The 21,099-nt window shown below is 41.9% G+C and overlaps 1 protein-coding gene across 1 annotated transcript; it reads left to right on the top strand.

The window, feature by feature from the left end:
* The first annotated feature begins 412 nt into the window (after positions 1-412).
* Positions 413-9,788, top strand: tedc1 (tubulin epsilon and delta complex 1). Its single transcript, XM_023825331.2, has 8 exons — positions 413-668; positions 989-1,079; positions 1,228-1,433; positions 3,344-3,529; positions 3,605-3,691; positions 4,330-4,416; positions 5,283-5,495; positions 6,902-9,788. The coding sequence occupies exons 1-8, from the start codon at positions 537-539 to the stop codon at positions 7,229-7,231; spliced, it is 1,332 nt and encodes a 443-aa protein (XP_023681099.1). The 5' UTR covers positions 413-536; the 3' UTR covers positions 7,232-9,788.
* Positions 9,789-21,099: the final 11,311 nt, after the last annotated feature.

Below are 21,099 nucleotides of genomic sequence, written 5' to 3'. Positions count from 1 at the left end.
TTTTCAAAAAATCCGTTTTTTTCACCTCAAAAACTGTTGGTGAAAAACCTTTAATGTCAGCCTCGGATTTTTCAATTTGACGCTTCTCGGACAATGGTTTTTATCGTTTGTCAGATTGTGTGTGGGCCCACGGTATTAAAATCTTGGCAGGGCATCAATATACGGAGTAATATTACCCTTCGCGAGCTGTTTGAGAACTTTTCTAGTTTTAGTATATCTCTGTTGCCGTTCGTCTTTTCGCTAAAAATATAAAATATAAAATCCCCTACTCACCAATATTTTAGAAGTTTGAGTCATGTAAAACAATTTATTAATTTCAAGTGGCCTTAGATCAAAACAGCTGGCGTGCAGCTATTGGCTGCCATGGGAGGGCGCTGTGATACGTAAAGACAGTCTTGCGTTCACTTCCGCTCTCGTGCGCGGTCACATGCGGAAATACTGTCCGTGACGCAGTCTCCATGACGACACACGCTGTGTTTATCTGCCGGGAAAGTTGAATTACATTACGTTATCTTGCCAGCTAAGTATACGCAAGAATGCAACGGGATAAAAGTTTGAAGGTTAAAGAGGTGATCGAATCTCTTTGTAAACTTCTGTGTGCGCTGGGAGTTCAGTCTGTCCCTGGAGCAGAGACCTTCAGACGGGCTAAATTCAACAAGCCGGATGCGGTAAGAGCCCAGCCAGTTCGACCGTTGTTTAACCGTCGTCATGGTTGTAAATAAGTACAGTTAGAACCGCATAAATCCATATGTTGCACTTAACAGGTGTCTAGTTAGTAACCGGCTCCTCATCTAGTTATTTTACCATACATAAACGCTAACGGGCTAACTATACGCTGTGTCTGTCTCTCTGAGCGTGAATATACGATATCAAGTAAATAATACAAAAATAACAGCAGCTCGTAACTTTGATAACTTTAATTTTGGGTCTACCTAATAATCCATTGATAATCTGCCAATTCGCATTGTGTCTTGTGTTTCTGTTGTAGGTACCGGAGATGTGGCAGCTGCTGTACAGTATTTATGTGAAGGCTTTTGCAGTTGACTGCGAATTCCAGGTTCCACATAAGCCCGATCTAGGTTGTTACAAATATTATTCTTTCTTTCTTTTTCTTCATTATAATAATAATAATAACAATTAGTAGTAGTAGTTTGGTATTTCCCTAGTAGCAGTGGTAGTGGTTTAGTATACTTTTATTCCTAATCATTATTGGCTTGTGTACTTCAGGTGCTCAGGTGAGCCTAGTGAGGAGCATGCTGGTGCATTATGGGTATGGAGCCCAGTGGCTGCGTGGTGACAGGAGCCAGTGGGACGCAGTTGGAAGCCGTGACCTGTTGCTTGCCTTGGGGTGGCTGCTATCCACAGGAAGCCTGCTGGAGAGCCTTCTATGGACGGCAGCCCAGGGCCCAGATGTTCTGCCAGGGGTGACCAGAGTAAGTGCCTTACACTGGACTTTATCTTTGCATCCACGATTTGCTTAAAATTTGAAAGAACAAAACTGTCCATTTCATAGCATAACTAAATGTGAACTCTATATTTCGAGAGAACTATCTGAAAAATACAAAACCTGGACTGTGATTGTTCATTTGTTCTCACTTTTATTATTCAGTGAGCAGACATTTTAGCTTGCCTGATTAAAGGCCATATTACCAGATTTGCCAATTCTCACACATCTGATGTGACTCTGATGCTCACGCAAGAAATGTTACAGCAAATCTATATTGTTGCAATATAAGTCTAAAATTAGCTACGTAAAAAGCTTACTGGTAGTTTGCAAACGCTGCAGTCTATTTACAGGGTAATAAAACTGATCCATACATGTAAAATGACAACTCTGGGTCACTGTAAGACATAAATACCCTCCTTGTTAAATGTAGAAAAGCTGTTGTTTTAAAAACTGGACAGTTAGTGTGCTTTTATTATTATGTTTTTTTAATTTCTGGAAATATCCATCCCTCATTCAGTTTGCTTATCTGGTACCTGGTCATAGGGTGGGGGCACCTATCCCTGCCAGCATAGGGCACACAGTAGGTGAACACTGTGGACTGGGTGCCAGTCCCATCTCAGTACACACACTTTATAGACACCAGTTTAACAGTCCCTGGGTGAGAGTGGCCAAAAATATAGGCACCCCTCCACTACTTTCGGAAAATGCACCACTTCTCCCAGATAGCTGTTGTACTAATGATTTGGTGTTCACACATCTATTTTTTTTTTGTTTGCATTGGAACAACATAAAAAGGCAGAGGAAAAAGTCAAATCTGACATCATTCCACAAAGAACTCCAGAAATGGACTGGGCGAAATTGACACCTTTTCAAAAGTACACGAAATAATTGGATTTCATTCATGTGGTGCTCCTTTAATTTGATTGAATATACATACAGATCGGGGTGAAATTGCAACCCCCCCCCAACCCTGGAGGTGTGAATCAGCCACTGAATCAGTGTGCCGCCTAATTATAGAAATAGTTTTGTTCCAGTTCTTTTAGATATAATTTTTGTTTTAAATGGATATCCCACAAGCTGTACTTGGAGCAAATTTAGATAACCTTTCAGGTGAGTTGTCCTGATATTGGGCATTTTTGTGTGTTAAGATGGTGGTTATCATGAAAGCCTGCATACACTATGGGTTACTGACATCAAGAATTTACCCATAATCCTCCTAAAGCAGTGTTGAGCTGCTGCAGCTGGTGCCGCTGTTTCAGCTCTCTGAAGCCACCAGGTGTCATCGCTGTACTTCTAGTGGTCTCAGGTACTCTGTTACTTACTGCATGCCTGGAGGCTTCTGCATGGGCACTTTGCAGGGAGGATGAGAATTCATTACGCCGAGGCAGACAATGTCAGGGTCATCTTCCTGAAAAGAAAATAAATATATACATACATATATACACACACATACATCCATCCATTTATTTTTTTATTCATTAATAATAATTGCTTAAGGGGAAAAAAAAACCACATCAGCCAATGACTGTGAGATGTACTTCATTTGCAGGAAGGACAGCCCTGAGGTACCAGCCCAGTGAGTGCAAGCAGGGCTTGGGAGCGTTTGTGGAGTTTCTAGGAATTCTTTAGATCCCATTGAGCAGATAACGCTAAGCTTATCCGACGAATGTGCTTATGTGTGTCTTTTCTGAAGGGCCTTTGGGGCTAATTAAATTAGAACAAACATGGGAAACTTTTCAAGGACTTCACCCAGTTAAAATGGAGGACAATTGTTACAAATTGACAATTAATTTCAATTTAAAAAGTGTTTAAAATGTTTAGATGTAATGCCATATACTTTGAATGGATGCTGGCTTGCATTGGCTGAGTAAGCACATGAGGCTGGGTTTGTTTCAGATGTCTTTCACAGTACCCAGCAGTTTCGATGCCCCCGTTACCCCGAAAGGAGAAGAAGAGCCCCCCCTAGGGGCAGAGGAGTGGGAGCGCGCTCTGAGAAGGCTGCAGTGGCAGCACGGGAAGCTGACCTTCATGAGACGCAGCCTTCTGGCTGCACAAGAGGAAAGAGCCAGGCTGCTACACCAGGCACGCAAGCTTTACCTGGGTCTCCATCTGCGTCGCCATCCAATGGAGTAACTGGAACATTGCTGTTGCTTGTAGGTCCTGCACTCCACCAGGTGCACTGGTGACTCTCAGCACCGCGATGCGAAGACCCACCTCAGCACAGCTGTCGCAGGACGTAACAAGGTACCACGGCCCTCCTGCACTCTGAAATCCAGCTGAACATCAGAGCTCAGGGGGCCCGACAATAAAGCGATACATTCTGTGGTTTCTGTAGTACTTTCAAAGCATCGCTCATCCGCGACCAAGAGTTCTAACCAATATATATATATTAAATATTTGGCTTTACCAATTCTAGTAGTGGAATTAGCAGTTCAGATTGGGATTTTTTATTTTTATTTTTCTGAAGTAATAGTGTTACGAGGTAGTAAGCAGGTTTGAAGTGGCACTATTCATTTTTTTCATCTTTGTCAAGTTTAAACTTTATTTTTGTGCTCCTTTTATAGACTAACTGTTTATGAGCTTTTTCAGGCTCTTTGTCAGCTTGAAAAAGCCGATGTCATACTGATCATAATGGGGGTGGCAAGAGTGACAGATAGAGAGGGTGTTTTGACAGCTGGAGTGATGAATCTTTGACAGAGACGGCTGGTATTTTTATGGAATGGTCAGTGGTCTGAAAACGTAATTTTTTTTTTGTTCATATTGGCTTATGTCATTTATTACTTTGTACTTCATATAAATCCAGTACAGCAAAGTAGGTTGCTGAGCATTTGTCACTTGACAAAGGAATGAGAGGAAGATGAGAAATTCTGCTCTGATTGTAGGAGCTGGAGAGGTTGCAGATAGGAACCCGTGTTCTGGAGAGATACCTGGACTGGAAGCTCTTAGAAGGCCTGTTCTGGAGTTGGATGGTATGTCCTTCCCTGATTCCTCTCCAGTATTGTTCAGTCAATTGTCTACCCCAACCATGATCCATTGCCATTTGATTCCCTAGAGTCTGAATGGGCTGTAAAGTTTAAGACTCCAAAACAGTCCCTCATTTTCCTGCTTTGAACAACCATGGCACTTTTAAATCTTATTAAACCTTATTAAATCTTTTTAAGAGATCAGAAGCTGTGCAGCATCTTTTGATGTTGGTTCTGTTTATACCTCTATTTTTAAAATTGTGTTGAGGATCGATATTATGTGGCGTAAAAGCACCACTGACCTATGTCTTCAAAAGTGATTTGGTTTTCGTGTTTCTGGCTTCCATTGAATATGAATTCTGAATGCTAAACGACGCCCGTAATTTGGCTAGGGCTCTTCTCTGCTCTGCGAGCTGTTTGGGTTGGAATCGCTGCTGCTAGTTAACATGCAAGGGGGGGCTGGCGTGGGTCCATCCATCCTTATTGTTCTCTCTCTGACCCTCTCTCATTATCCAGTGCTTTTCATTAGCGAAAGATTCAGGCATATACATTTATAGATGATTTATAATTACATAAGATGTCTAAAACTGATTAAAAAAAAAATGAACCCTCCCCCCATGTTCGTCAAGAAATCCAAGGATATGTATGAAATTTGCTGGGGGAATATTTATTTACACATTTATTTATTTTAATCATTTAAATTCTATTTGTACATTGTCATTCACTTATAAAGGGACTTGAGGACAGGAAATCAGTCCTATGAAATATTGCGGGCATCGCTCATCCGCTTCATACTGAGTCATTAACTTGCACCTCCTTGGTATTAAGCATCTCTCCCTGTGATTTAGCGCCTTTTCCTCCTCACTGCTCAGGGCAGCGTGATTGATGCCCAGCTGGCCGACCCCCCCCTCTCTGTCCCAGAGGAGGCCGCCGCAACCGAGCCGAAGACTTTGGCCAGTGGCGGGGGCCGCCGGCAAGTGAGAGGGCACAAGGGAGACGTGGAGCGTCTCTCAGCAACGTTGCGCTCGCTGCTGTCGGAGATTAGGGGCATGTGGGCGGAGCCAGGGAGCAGAGCCCCATCCAGAGTAAGTGCGAAGGGGACGCCTTTGGTGTATCGAGTTAATGTGAAAGTGCATCCTACGTTCAGGAGAATGACATCTAAAGTGCATCATGCGTTCAGGCTAATGACATCTAAGTGGTCTGGATTCTTTGGGCGCTCTCGGGGTCACTAAAGACCAAGAAGAGGTCTCGTTATTGCCACTTGCTAAACCATTTTATGTGACTTGTTGAAACTGTGTTTATCTGATTAGTTTTCTTTTCTGAGAACAGTGGATATGAATGCTGGTCCTAATTTGTGACGTGTGCAGATTTTCCTGTCAAGTCTTAACACTGAGAAAAACAGCTCAGCTGGTCCAATTACTGTAATAATCACTTGAGTCCAATGACTAAGCAGAGCATATTTTAAAAATTGCATGCACTTTGGCCCATTAGAAATAGAGTTCACAGCCACTGGCTTATAATGTCCGTTATGTCACTGTTTTGAAAGCCTAGCATTAAAATTAGGCATATACTATAATGGTGATTCTTCTGATTTTATTTAATTCATTTTATTTTATTTAATTCATTTTATTTTTCCCACAAAACAAACTTTTAGCAAGAATAAAAGAATCCCAGATGGACATTACAGTGGGTATTTATAAGACTTACGGGAGAAGTCCAGGAACCACTGGGTGGGAGGGTAGGTACAGGAGGTGACTTGTTGTTTTTGTTTTAAGGTCGCTTCTCTTGAGAGTTGAAAGCCGTTATTGTCATTGTAAAAAATTACAATGAAATTTGGAGCGCCGCTGCAGCCGGGTGCATTTCATAAACGCCGATGACACACACAGTATGGAAAACGAACAGCATCACTGTGCACAATGGAAAAACAAATATGAAAAACAGATTGAATGGCACTCATACATATTATTGCACAGGCACAAAACAAAACAGTAATATATCATATAAAATATGTAAAAAATATATATTTAAAAAAAATATAAGATGAAATGAAACCAGTAATAAAAAAATGCAGTTCCACTCTGCATACGGCACGTGAGCATCAGCAGAATGTACATATATTATTGTATGGCAGTGAACCGGAGTTATTTATGATGCTTTTTTGTGTTCAGTGTAGTGATGTCCATTGGAAAGAAACTGTTTTTGAATCTGTTGGTGCTGAGTCTGATCTGCCAGTGTCCAGAAAACCAGCAACAGTCATCTAGTCAGCCTGTGAGGTCACCATCTGTGACATGAGATGACATGGCTGTTCTTGCAACTTAATTTTGAGTTCATTGAAGACCATCATTAGAGGAATGTCCACAGTTATTGTGCCTAAATTGGACGAAATGTTTCGGCAGTAAAGCTGATCACTTGGATTGTTCTGTATCCCTTGCTGTGATGTCAACACGTTACAGTACATTGAATTCTTCCTGCTGTCTTTTTCCTGTGACAGGAGAGGCTGTGGGATGCTGCTGGGGTCCCTCATTTAGAGCAGGCTGAGATCCAGGGGAGAGTGAGAGCCAGACTCAAGGACCTCGCAGAGGCCTTCGCTCCCACAAAGCTGACGAGGAGCTACAGGCCGCGTCTGCGAGAGCCGCCACGCTCCAAGCCCGACACCCGATCATGTGGAGCCCTGGCTTCTGAGCTCATAGGGGAGCTGCGAGAGAAAGAAGCTGCGTTACTGCGTGAACTGGGCCGATTGCGGCGGGGGGAGAGGGAGGAGATAGTGGAGCAGGCAAGCAAACTGGAGGGCGTAGTGCTAATCCCCCCTCCGAAGAGATGACACCTTCTCATCGTGTGGTTCCGTTGTTATGTGGAAAAGAACAGACATTAATATCTCAGTCCTGCAGTCAACACTCATCTCTTTGCCACAGGAGAGATCCAAAAGACTAACATTAGCTTGCCAAAAAGAAAGAATGGCAACCTATCTAATGTAGTTTTTTTGTTTATTTTATTCTATTAACTTCCATACTAAAACGAGCACAGCTTTCAAACTAAATTTTCAAGTAGGTTAAGGTTTCTCATACCTGTTTTAACTCCTGTTTATGAAGCCCTCAGTCTAGTTAGGTAAAGTTGGTCATCCACTCAATATTTTATGTAATTAATTGGATAGCCATCATCATTACTGCCCTGCGATGGATCGGCGCCCCATCCCGGGTTGTTCCCTGCCTTGCGCCCATAGCCTCCGGAGTGGGCTCTGCACCCCCACGACCCTGAACAGGACGAGCGGCTTCAGTAAATGGAAAATTGACCTTCATCATTATTGTACATCTCCACAAGAAAATCTGTTTTGCAACAGAAGCCATACTTGGTTTTTTAGAAAAAAAAGTATATGTAGATTTAAAACTACTTTTAAGTATTCCACTATGCAGGACTTTAACTTGCAGATTTAAAAAATGCCCATGAGAGATACAATTGGGGCATGTCGCTTCAGACGAAGCATCTGCTGAACAAAATGTTAAAGGAAGTGAGTGAGTGAGTGAGTGAGTGAGTGAGTGTGTGTGTGTGTGTGTGTGTGTGTGTGTGTGTGTGTGTGTGTGTGTGTGTGTGTGTGTGTGTGTGTGTGGTATGGGTATTACATTGATATACTTTCATATGAGATATATGATGACACAATGTCATTTATGTTAATATAGTTTATGTTACTTTAAAATTATGGAGCTGCCAGTTTGCCTATTTCTGCTCTTCCTATCCGTCTCTCGCACAACTACACCCCCCCCCCCACTCACAAGTCCTGCATGGAGCAACAGCATGGAGACAGACACAGCCATGAAGCAGGCTAGCAAAGAGGAGCTGGTTAGTGACATAATATAGTTTAATCGTAGTTTATTTCTGAGCCATTTTTTCATGTCAGTAGAAGTGCCTGCATGTCATTGAGGACTTTTGGCTCTGACTTGTCTTTTTATTACTTTATGGGAAAAATATCGAGATATATATCGTACATCTCTGTTCAGCTGATAAATATCATGATATGATTTTTGGTCCATATATCGCCCTCGCCTTTTTTATTTAAGTACTGTCATACTGTCAAACTTCAGCAACTCTGAAATCTTTAAAGATTTTTCCATTAACAGAATCTATATATATATATAAACAAACACACACACACACATGCATGTGGATGTTTGTGTAACCTAGCCATATGCATCAGTAACTGTGTTTACTAAGAGAATCATTTAATTTCACAATGTGCAGGACCCTTTGATTTACATCTCTGGTGCTTGTATTTTATATAACAGCCTTGCACTTTTTGCTCAGTTCCCTATTCACCTGTGAAGGTAATATTATGTGAATTTGGGTAGAATGGATAGTAGCCCATGATTTCACTTGATGCCACTTCGGGACACTTGAGGGTGGGGCTGTAATTTAAGTTTATTGTTATGATGAGGGATTGCAGTGTCATTTGTGTGTGAGCTGGCTTTGCACTATGAATCTGGAAAGTGCCGTTGTGTCTTTGGCTTCTCGATGTTAAAGGCCGAGGTGGATTAAGTCTTCAAGGGTGATTTATGTATCAATGCTGCCAACACCCTGACTAAGCTCTCTAATGCATCGGTACTCAGATTTCACTTTTAATTCACAGGGTCTGCTGCCCACTGATGCTTCTTCGCATCTACTTGCTGTTTGGCATTTTTATCTTATGTCAGTGTTCTCCTTTCCATTTGTTTCAGCTTTATGCTGTACTGACAGATGACCTTATTCAGGTTCAATAATGTCTCTAGTTTGCTTTCTGTCCTGATTCCCCAATTCTATCTATCCCTCAAGCTGGCTATACTGGTATGTGTGTGTGTGTGCGCGTGTATATATAATACACACACACACACACACACACACACACACATACATACATACATACATACATACATATACAATTTTCAGGCATGCTTTTCATATACAATTGGGTGAAGGCCACCTCTTTCTGTTATGGTAGGAAAGCAGTCTTCATCTAGTTTTTATGACAGAAAAAGGTTGAACGGAATCGTCCGGAGACAGGTGGGGGAGAGGACCGCCTTCGCTGTAGGGTGGCCGGCATGTGGCAGTCGAGCTTCTCTAATTGGAACGTGCTCCAACGTGCTTGGAAATCTCACCAAAGAAGAGATTGCAGGATGAAAAAATACCTTGACGTACAAGACTAATTAATGTTGCTGCCGCCATGGTCTGCTTCAGGGAATGCCTTCATCTCCGTACCGTACCAATCCTGAAGGGCCCGTAAAAGAGGAGAGAGCCAATCTTCACAGGGAACTCTGACGGGTGAAGTTAAAGTGCTGCCTGTCTCAATGTAAAGAGTCACTGCCTTACAAAATGAATCTGAATATATTACAATAAATCTAAATGCAGATTAAGTGCCCTGCAGACTGGTTTATGAAAATTGCAGCATTGGTTTAAAACAAACAAACATTAAAAAATATGTTTCAAATCTAACTGTAGCAGTGTTTCCCACTCCGGTCATTGGGGACGCGGAGACAGTCCACCTTTCTGCCATACTGGGGGCTGGGAGGGAGCAAAAATGTGGGCTGTCTGGCAGGGAGCTCAGGGGGAGCGGAAACAGGGGCCGACTGTGGGCCCTCTAGGACTGCATTCGGAAACACTGAACAGTAGGATTCATATGAGGGTTGCATAGGATGAAAACTTCAGCAACTCTGAAATCTTTCAAGATTTTTCCATTAACGGAATCTATGCAGGAGTGCCAATGTAATATTTTGTTAAAAATTCTGAAGTAGTTTGTTATAAATCCTGGTGGTATGGATAGAACTGGGCCTTTAATGTTCTCCCTAATATGGTTATCAGAAGAGGAGGAAGTTAAGGGGCATCACTCCTTCAGTTCGCATCAGCTGAAGATTGTATGCATGTCGTCTGAGGGGCTGCATATTGACTAATTTTCCTGTGATGGTAACAGGAGCAGTAGGTGAGCAGCATGCGGGTGTGTGTAGTAGAGTGAAACCAGATATCCATCTCATAACTCCTCCTTTTCTAGAGACATTTATGCCTCAGAACAAGTTCCTAGCCAGCCTCGAGGCAGATACCAGGACCTGAATACTAAATCAATAGCCATCACGAAGCCCGAGGATTTACAGGTCTATTGATCTCACTGTAACTCCTCAGCATTTCAATTCAGACCAGAGCAGCAGAGCATGAAGAATCATAATATAAGGAAGAGCTCTTTAATGTGCGCACACACACACACACAGGTATGAATGTACGCTATTTCACAGAACCCACAGTGAGGAGCCCCACTGAAACTAACCAAGCTTACAGACCCCACAGCAGCACAATGAGAAGGTGTCACGGATCATATCATCATTAAAGCGGCGACAGCGATATATCGAGCGGAAGAACCTCAGGGATGACGAGAAGCTGTGACATAAATTAATGCCGAACAAAAGACCTGAGCTCCACGTGGAACAGATTTATACACGCGGCGATCGCACCATGAGTGTAACGAGTGCTGCGGGTCAAAGCGGTCAAGGCTTCTGCAGAGGAAGACTTCAGATAATATCCATTTTCAATGCACCCTTCATCCCTTTGAATGGAACACAGCTTTCATAAAGCCAGATAGGCATTCCAGGTGCGGACCACAAAGGAGAATAGTAAATGCTGTAAGTGCAGGAAAAAAAAAATCCATAATGTTTTTCTATCCCTCACTGTTGCCCTTCAGGTCTCTTTTGAAGTCCCTACACCTCTCAGCTTTTACTCCCCTGCAGCTTGTCTGACACCTTTAAGTTTGGTTTATGCTTTATCATGGGACACTGGACTGCCTTCCAAAACACAACAACAGGAAGGGTTAATGATGGAACGTTTCCTTTAGAATTGTGGAATCGGCCCATGACAAGGTTGCTGGTTCAGCTCCACAAATGGAAGGATGAATTATTGCATTTTGGATAGACTTGTTTAAACATGTCAAGGCTGAGCTCCATTGATAGTTCATTCTCAGAGTGCTGCTACTGTAAGATTACATGCTAGTCTTTGATATAACCTACTGTGGGGACTATTTCCCATAGGTCTGTCCTGCTACGCTCTTGAGGTGCTGAGATCTGTAGCCGTATCACTCTTATTCAACCACAAACGAGCACTAAACTAGAAGCAGCCTGTAAACCTGAATATTGGACCATCATGATTGGGAAATTGCAGAAACTGAAGACATTTAAGTACATTGATAAACTGCAAGTTAACTGAAAAGTTTCCTGTTCTGCCTTAGGTAGTTGGTGGAAAATTTATGTGGAGAGCGAGCTTGAAATAAGAATTTTAAAGGGGCATTAATAATTGGTCTCTTCAGGATCGAAAAAGCTAATCTGAAATTCTCTCAGTAATTCATTTTGAAACATAAGGTGCAGACTTTGATGAGATATTTATCATTCTGTTTTTCAAAGAAAATGAAACCAAACAAACACATTCATAGTAAAATACTGCCAACTATTGTACGTATGGCTTTTATGTGCCAAGCTATGTGTTGTTTACATAGCTAAGCGTTTTAGTAGAGGGTGATAAAAAGATAACAGGTTTTAGTCTGGATTCTCCCCAGAGTCCGAAATCATGCTAAGGTTAACTTGAGTCACCAAATTGTGTGTAGGTGTGAATGGTGTATAGATGGATGGATGGATGGATGGATGATTAAAGTGGGCCAATAGTTTAGTGTCATAATATTTACTGTTCTCTTGACATTTCGGATTCTGTTTTATTTGCAACATCTTAATGAATGTTTCAGGAAACCATATCTTTGCCATGAATGAGATTCATTGTGATGCTAATATTTCTTTGGAAATAAAAAACAGCACTTAATTTACTTTTTTGTTAAAGACCAACTATGAAGTAAGTTTTGTAATAAAATCTGACATATGAATTGCAGCAGGCCTGGATTGCTCTTTCTAAAAGCTGTAATTACTGCTGTCTGTTGGAGACAGGGAGATTTCTCATTGAAATGCAGTAATGGTTTCTTCACTGAGTGCTGTTAGGGCACCTGTCTCGCATTTGTGTAACTCAGAATATTCTTTCTTTTTGTTCAGCTTATACACTTTCACAGTGGACAGTGTTGGGACATAGTGCCAATTCCTTAGTCTGTTTCAATCTATTACAACAGACTGAATAAATTGAAAAAATAAACAATATATTAATATATCAACAGCCTAATGGAGGCTGAGGCAGCCCTTAAGAACAGATTCAATTCTTCTTGGAGTACTGTCATACTTGAGGTGCATGCAGTGGGATATTGGGCCATTTGGTACTGCTTCATATTAAATTCACTACATAATAAATTCATGGAACATTCATAATCAACATGTAAGCATAGCTTAACAAGAAGAAAATCTCCAAATGTTTGAGGGATGCAGGACATGGACATTTACTTGATTGAGATCTCATGACTGAGGAGGATATGGAAGGCATAGAGGACTCTTTCATCCTGAAATAAGGGAACATCATAGGGGAACTTTGTTTGCACAGCAGGGTGTAACTGGTCCTGTGAATGGCTTATGCCTCAGGTTTTTTTTTTTTTCTGCCTGCCCTCAGCTACCACCTGCTCCTGGTCTGCTGCTCTCCACCTGTCTTCTCCTTCCATGCTTCTCGTTCTTTGTCATGTTTTGGTAACACTTTACTGGGCAGCACAGATAATGCAGTAATACACTCTTACTTAATGCATTAATTAATCAGTAATACACTCTTACTTAATGCATTAATTAATCAGAAATCTGCACCTTGGATTTCCCAAACTCAAGCATGTTGTCTCAAAACCTTGTTTTCTCATGTTTATGCATGCTGCATAAGAATAGGAATTATTACCGCTGCAGCCAAGAAGGCCTTTGCAGAATTGTTCATTCATCTTGGGTTGATGGAGACCTTATCTTTACCTCATACATCTGCCCCAATTTCCACTTCATATTCAAGCTTCAGCATAATGTCTTCCTGTAGGTTCATATTTGACACAAACCACTCCAGTGTGCTGCTAGTTGGGGTGGCTGTGGTAGGTTGTGGGGTCACTGTTCTTACAATGAAATTCTGCTGACTGTGATTATCTGTAATGATTTATTTTCCTTCCTCTCCAGTCTCCTAACCTTGGTTCTGATTTCAGTCAGGACCTGCAGCTGTAAAATGTCTGTTGAGTTTTTCTGTCTATTGTTTGATTTCCTATTCTATCCCTCCAAGACGCCTTTTTTCTGTGATTACTACTGTTGTGTCAGTCCAGTCCCTAACAGAAAAGGGAGGCAAGGCCAGAGATAACGTCAATGACAGAACTGAGGCACGCAGGACTGGGAGGCATTTAAGTACAGAACCAGCGAGGGAGCAAACAGGAGGCAGCTGGGCGTGATCAACATGAGGGCAGGAATGAGAGATGAGACAAATGAAGGCTAGGCGTGGCTTGTTTGGGCTCCATTTTCCCCTTTAATGACCACGGAGAAAATAAGTTATGAGTGCAGTGAGGTCTAGAGGATGACATTTCTTTGGGGAATCCCCCTCTGGGATACCCTTTGTTTCACTATTTGTCATATGACTGGAACGGGACAGAAGAAAAAAGCAATGGGAATGAGAATCATAATCACAGGTTAGTTTTATATATAACCACGCTGTTCTAATATGAATAAACACTATTTTCTTTAGTTTGATCATAATGCTAGTTCTTCTGTTGTCTTTTTTATTCTATTTTATTCTCTCCTGTAGTGGCTGGTTGCTGATTGGTTGCTGACAGTCACCTGACCAGTGCGTGAGGTGTGTGGATTGATGACAGAAGGTGCAGTCCTCAGTGCTGCTTTCACCATATTAGGAGTAGGGCCATACAATCATAACATATCAAACTGTGATAATTTCCACGGCAATGTAAAAACAATGCATTAATGGTAAATAAACACATCCAAATGCATTAGATGCCATGTTTGGGCATAGTAGGCATGCTGTGATCCATGTAGTGTATTTTTTCACTGTAACTCCAAAAGAACTAGATACTGGGATTTGGCAGCTGGTCCTCATTAGAAAAAGTATCCGCCCCCCTGGCTAATGTGTTATGCTTTTAGTGAAGGTCTTTGGATTAAGGCAAAATATCCCCCCAGCCAAAAAAAAAAAACCCAAAAAAACACTACACGGGAATGGGGGAACAGGGGTCATTCTTCTGGGATTCTGGGACTGGAGTATTTTTGTGGGAGTTGATAGGAGAGAAAATCCACTCCTGTGTCCCACTCTAATTAAGTCCTCTGGGGAAGGAAAACCTAGAGATGGAATTAAGGCATTTTCTCATAATTCATGTTAATCTAAGCTTTGAAGCATGGCCTATATTGTAAATGTCTGTCATGGCTATTGTGAACTTAATATTAGTGGCCTTGGAGATGTCAGATAATAAAAAATAGTATAGATTATGTAATACATTTGAATGTAATCTGCCTTAATGGACAAATACCATTATAACAGCATGTACAATATAATATGGTATAATACAAAATAGGACTATAAAATGTAATTCATGGACTTAGATCCGTGCCTCTGGTCACAGATTGTGTGCCAGCGCAAAAATTCATCTCTGCATCCAGAATTTAAAAATAGAATTGGTGACATTATTCCAATTGCCATTTTCCCAATGAATTTTAATATAATTGCATATAATTTTTAAAAATAACGTTTCATATCCGGCATAGCTGGATATTAAAGTGAAAGTATCTTAGTAAAATGTCGCTCTGGGGCCAGACAGCTGTACTTGTATTTTTTTCCACCTGTACTTTACCACTTGTTGAAATTAATTAATTATTTTTATTCACACATCTTTTCCAGTCAATCTGCATCCCCCCCCCCCAGTCAGTCATGGCCCCTATCACTCCCAAACCCCATTGCCTACTCCATTTCTGCAAATCTAGGTACTTAGCTCCGCTTTATACTAAACTCAGACTTTCTCATCTTGGCTACATCAAATCCAACAAACACTGCAATCAGTTAAGAGCAGGAAGTCAAATGGCATGCTTACTGCTAATGTATGGCCATTATACACTCTCATGAGAATAAGACTTCTTTTCCAGGGATTACTGTGTTTTCCTTGCGGGAGGTGACTAAACTATAGAGAGAGCATAGTGAGACAGGCGGTGGAAAAGTTTAGTTCACATTCAAGATACAGAATAATATTCCTCAAACCTTGGAATAAGACCCCAGAAGGTAAGAACTCTGAACACCTTGGATTGACTCGATCCAACGCTCACAGAGATGTACATTTTTAATGCTATTCAATGATTTTAATAATACAAAAAGTTAATTCCAATGGCAATGCTGTTGGAATGTTTTTAGGGATGCATTAAATGAGCACAATCCCACCTGCGTGATATCAGCTGAGCCATGGTGAGATGGGAATTCTCTTTGAGGGATAGTGAAATGCTCACCGCCTTAGAAATCAGGATCAGAAGTGGATAGGACAGATTTTCCAGGTCTTCCTTGAAACATCACAGGGCTACTAGAGAAATACCTAGAATACCCTGACACACAAAGGCTATTGGATGGGTCAACTTAGGGCAGGTAGCACAGGGAGAAAGAATCTTTGGGTCTGTCAGGGCCTGATATGCCTGCAAATGAAGAACAAAGTATAGACCACAGAAATGGGAGAGATATATGGGAAGCACTGCAGCATATAAGAATTCTATTGACCCGTTCATCCGTCTTCCATAGCTACTTATCCAGTACAAGGTAGTGATGAGTTTGGAGCATATCGCAGGAAGCTGAGGACATGCTTGATGCAACCCCTGTCTAGCACATGGTATGGGGAGTTTAGGGACCCCAGATTAAAAAAGCACCCAGCAGATGCCCACACACACTCCAACAGTGCTAATCGCAGTGTCACCTCGCAAACAAGAATTGTTGTATATATGCAGCCTTGTTCTACTCTGATTTAATGAATAATTTTGTTAAGCTACACGGAATTATTGTTCTGCATATGAACAATGAATGGTCCTCTTCTTTATCTTCTGTCCCACATGACAGGTCCCTCCCTCAAGCACGAAGCGCCTCGTGTGGAGTCTGTATCCCGTTTAGGAAATGAATGACTCAACAAAGCATTGAGGACTAATTGATGTTTGTTTATTTTCTTTAGTGGAACTCTGTCAACGAACAAATTATTACATTATGCAAATCTGCCTCTCCAATGACCATAAAAGCCAGGCTTTGTCATGTTTACACCCTAACTAGGGCTGAAACCTGGCGACCAATTCATACTCCAGTGCACACTGAGAGCCAATTTTGCTGACAGCAGGATATCAATTTTTATTTTATTTTTTTTGCACGGTATGCCACCCATTGTTGAAACAGCGATTCAGGTTATTGCCCAAATATGTCTTAATGCACCGGCTGCTTGAACCAAACTGGAATGAGTCACAGAAACATTGAAAGGACGTGAGGTTTTTCACCTCCACAGAAGCACAATGGCGTAGCCAAATCATCACTTACACCCCACGCAGCTGAGTCTGCTCTCTCTGAGCCGTAGGTGCAGCGGCAGATGAAGGTTCTGAAGGTTACCTTTCATTATTTGGTTAGTAGGGAAAGTGTAACATGATGTAGGCAGCATTGTATACACAGCACTATAACTTCAGTGACTAGACATGTGAAACATACAAAATTTCTCATCCTAGAAAAAAATCAGCAGCTTTAAAGACTGTGACGACCCCTGTCCCATTTGGGGGTCGTTCGGTTTGTGCTTCTTTTGGATTCTCCTTGCGGGGGTTGCTGGAGCCACTCAGTGGTTGTATAGGACAGTGGTTCTCAACTGCTTTAGCCTCAGGACCCACATTATTTCTTGGTCATTAAGTCACCACCCTGGGTTTTGCTGTATTCATTTTTTTATGTCACAAAAAGAATTCCCAGGATAATATTGCGTAACATTTGCTACCACAAAAGACATTACAAACAATTTCCAAAGCAAATTTTTTTTTCAACCACACAATCCATGACCTGATGACAATTGCTCTGTGACCCACTTTTGGGCCACAATCCCCCAAGTTGAGAACCACTGGTGTAGGGTGCACCTGAGGCAGTGTGCCACTGGATCTGTTTGAACCAGTGCAGGATGACAGTGCAGGATTTGTTGCTCCCAGCCTTTTTCTGTTCCCCAGTGCCGATCCTGTGGTTTTATCTGGGTTGCGTTTTTGGTTTGCTTAGGTTATCTTCCCCTTAAATACATTTATGTCTGGAGGCCAGTGTGTGTGTTTCCTGGTTGTCCCAGTCCTGAGCCAAACTGTGACAAGACCAAGACTTTCAATACAAGCAATCAAACACTTGTTTCTTCAACCTTAATTTAGCCAGACGCACTTGATAAAGGCGTCAAATGGATTAAAATAACCCTTCCTTTGTAATATGATTAAAGGAAATATTCACTCTTCGGGTATCAATCCCTTGAAAGTATGGGAATGAATCCCTATGTGGTCACTTAAAAATCCTTATCTAAACTGCATAGCAAGGTCAGTGCGTAGTATTATGGGATTTTCATGTTCCTGTGTTTGCTCAGTCTTCCATCTGCAGTCGGAATGCATGTGGTTAGAATTCAAAATGGTGTCTGTAAATGGCCCTGTGATTCTGTGTTTGACTGTATACTCTGAGCTCGACTGGCATCCCATCCAGGGTATATCGTTATTCGATGTCCATTACTTCCTGGGCTAGATTCCATACTTCCAGTGACCCTATACCAGGTAAACAGTTATGGAAAATGGAAGTAAGGACATAACAAGACTACAATGATTTGAGAATATAACTGTTGTTCCTCTTGCCTAACTTCAAACAAAGCATGTTTCAAGCCTATAATTAGCAAAGTTTAAAACTGCTGTTAATATCAAAACCTTATTCATTTTTTTGCTTCATGAAAAGAGATTGCCAGTGAGGATTGATCTAGCTATTGAAATCAGCAGCTATTAAGACTGAGACAGCATTGTACAAATTCTGTGTAATTAACCAGAAGATATGCTTAAACACATAATTACTTATTTATATGAATATGAACCATAGAAGGTCTTTATTTCTTACAGTCTTATCACGCGCTGTTAATATCCCAGTTAATCTGCTGATTCTCTTCCACAATCTCAAATTTCACAATCGCTTTATCAATTTTAATTAAAAATCTTGGGCGAATCAGACACTCAGAATGAATGAAACAGTGTTTTGTGCAATGAGAGTTGGAAAAGTTTACAGCAAAGGCCTTCAGTTCAATTCTTCTCTGTGATCAGAGATAGAATCGATTTAATTATCAATGAAATTCAGCATGAAATAGTCCAATTAGAATTAATTCAAAGCAAGGACACCTTCTGCTGAAATCCTGCAGTGTTTAATAGTTCACTGAGACACTACGAATAAAGCATGACATATTTATGCATTTTCTACCGGTCTTCAGAAGATTCACAGCTACATCCAAGGAGGTTTCCACACTGCTTTTCCACAAAAAATATTCAACTATAGTTTGACAAAATATGCAACCTTGAGTGTATAATCACATAAACAGCTAAGAGAAAGCAAAAACAGCCCACTGCTTTCTGATGTGAATGTAACTTTCAATTGCGGAGTATATGCCTTCCGATGTCAGAACACAGTGGCAGACTGGTGTTGTCATATGTGAAATACATTTTATCTGATAAAAAAAAAAATCAGTTCTATTTGACTGTGGCATCAATAGCAAGTGCCAAAGAATGTATCGAGATAATATTTTCTGTTAAAATTGTTGGTTCCTTACTATTACACAAATTCCCTGTTCTCAATCATAATTATGCTGCTCAGGATATTAGACTAATAGACGAGACAAGGAAAATGAGGCTAAGCCATAAAGCAATAGATCATTTTCAAGTCAAAAACAATATTCTATAATATGCATATACTGTACATAAGCAACTTCCTTATAACCGGCGTACCATTTTGATGTTAAATGTATTCCATATCTGCAAAGCATTTATTATCATGAAAAATGTATTACAAGTGGATTTTGCCAACCCTGGCTTGAACAGCTTTCCGCACACGTTCTGACCTGTGCTCAGAATTACATCCGACGTCTTCTACCCCATTCCAGCTGTCAGACATTTTATGAGTTCTGGCAATAACATAAAATGAGCAAAGTTACATCTGTATGCTGCCCTCACAGAAATATAAGACATAGATCAGGATCTGCTGGCACTCGCCATATATATGGCATATCTCTCTTGCACAGTTTTCTACTCCCAACCCCTGTCTCTATAGAAACACTGCAGAAGGAGCCACCATTCAGCTGAACAGTGGCACTGCTAATATTGTTCAGTTTTAATCAGGTTTTTTTACTTGAACTTTGGCAGAACCAAAAAGGTATGAACATGTTTAATTCTTTTGAAGCCAAAATGTGTGTTTATTACTGTGAATCTAATAATCTAATCTAATGACAAGCCAATAAAATGCATTTGAGAGGTTCACTCTATGAGTTTCAATTGTCTGCACAGGCATAAATAAATTCAGCATATTTCAGTTTTTAAATGATTGCAGGTAATTGTAGACCAGTACAGGTGCTATACATCCAAAAAGGAATGGAACAACCCATCGCAGGGCACAAGGCGGGGAACAACCCAGGATGGGGCGCCAACCCATCGCAGGGCACAAGGCGGGGAACAACCCAGGATGGGGTGCCAACCCATCACAGGGCACAAGGCAGGGAACAACCCAGGATGGGGCGCCAACCCATCACAGGGCACAAGGCGGGGAACAACCCAGGATGGGGTGCCAACCCATCACAGGGCACAAGGCGGGGAACAACCCAGGATGGGGTGCCAACCCATCGCAGGGCACAAGGCGGGGAACAGCCCAGGATGGGGCGCCAACCCATCACAGGGCACAAGGCGGGGAACAACCCAGGATGGGGTGCCAACCCATCGCAGGGCACAAGGCGGGGAACAGCCCAGGATGGGGCGCCAACCCATCACAGGGCACAAGGCGGGGAACAACCCAGGATGGGGTGCCAACCCATCGCAGGGCACAAGGCAGGGAACAGCCCAGGATGGGGCGCCAACCCATCACAGGGCACAAGGCAGGGAACAACCCAGGATGGGGCGCCAACCCATCACAGGGCACAAGGCAGGGAACAACCCAGGATGGGGCGCCAACCCATCACAGGGCACAAGGCGGGGAACAACCCAGGATGGGGTGCCAACCCATCGCAGGGCACAAGGCGGGGAACAACCCAGGATGGGGCGCCAACCCATCGCAGGGCACAAGGCGGGGAACAACCCAGGATGGGGCGCCAACCCATCGCAGGGCACAAGGCGGGGAACAACCCAGGATGGGGCACCAACCCATCGCAGGGCACAAGGCGGGGAACAACCCAGGATGGGGCACCAACCCATCGCAGGGCACAAGGCAGAGAACAACCCAGGATGGGGCACCAACCCATCACAGGGCACACTCACACACCATTCACTCTCACAGGCAGGTGCAAGGACATAGTGCTTAACCACTGTCTATCATTGTCAAGTAAGCTGCAGCTAATGTTACAGATTTATAAAACATTTAAGAGGCATATGATTTATTTGCTGCTCTCTGATTCATATCAAACAGAGTAAATTAATGTCCTTAAGTTCTATCATCTATAAAGACTTGTTCTAAACATCTTTGCATTGAAACTCTTTCTTCTTTATTCATTTTTTTCTCTCAGTGCTTTATGAATGTCTGTGAACTCCAAGGATGTTTAGCTAATGCATTCACAAT

Source organism: Paramormyrops kingsleyae, chromosome 14, assembly GCF_048594095.1.
Source record: "Paramormyrops kingsleyae isolate MSU_618 chromosome 14, PKINGS_0.4, whole genome shotgun sequence".
In the NCBI taxonomy this organism is placed as follows: domain Eukaryota; kingdom Metazoa; phylum Chordata; class Actinopteri; order Osteoglossiformes; family Mormyridae; genus Paramormyrops; species Paramormyrops kingsleyae.
The sequence above is the reverse complement of the archived record's forward strand: the minus strand, read 5'-3'. Positions and strand labels throughout refer to the sequence as shown.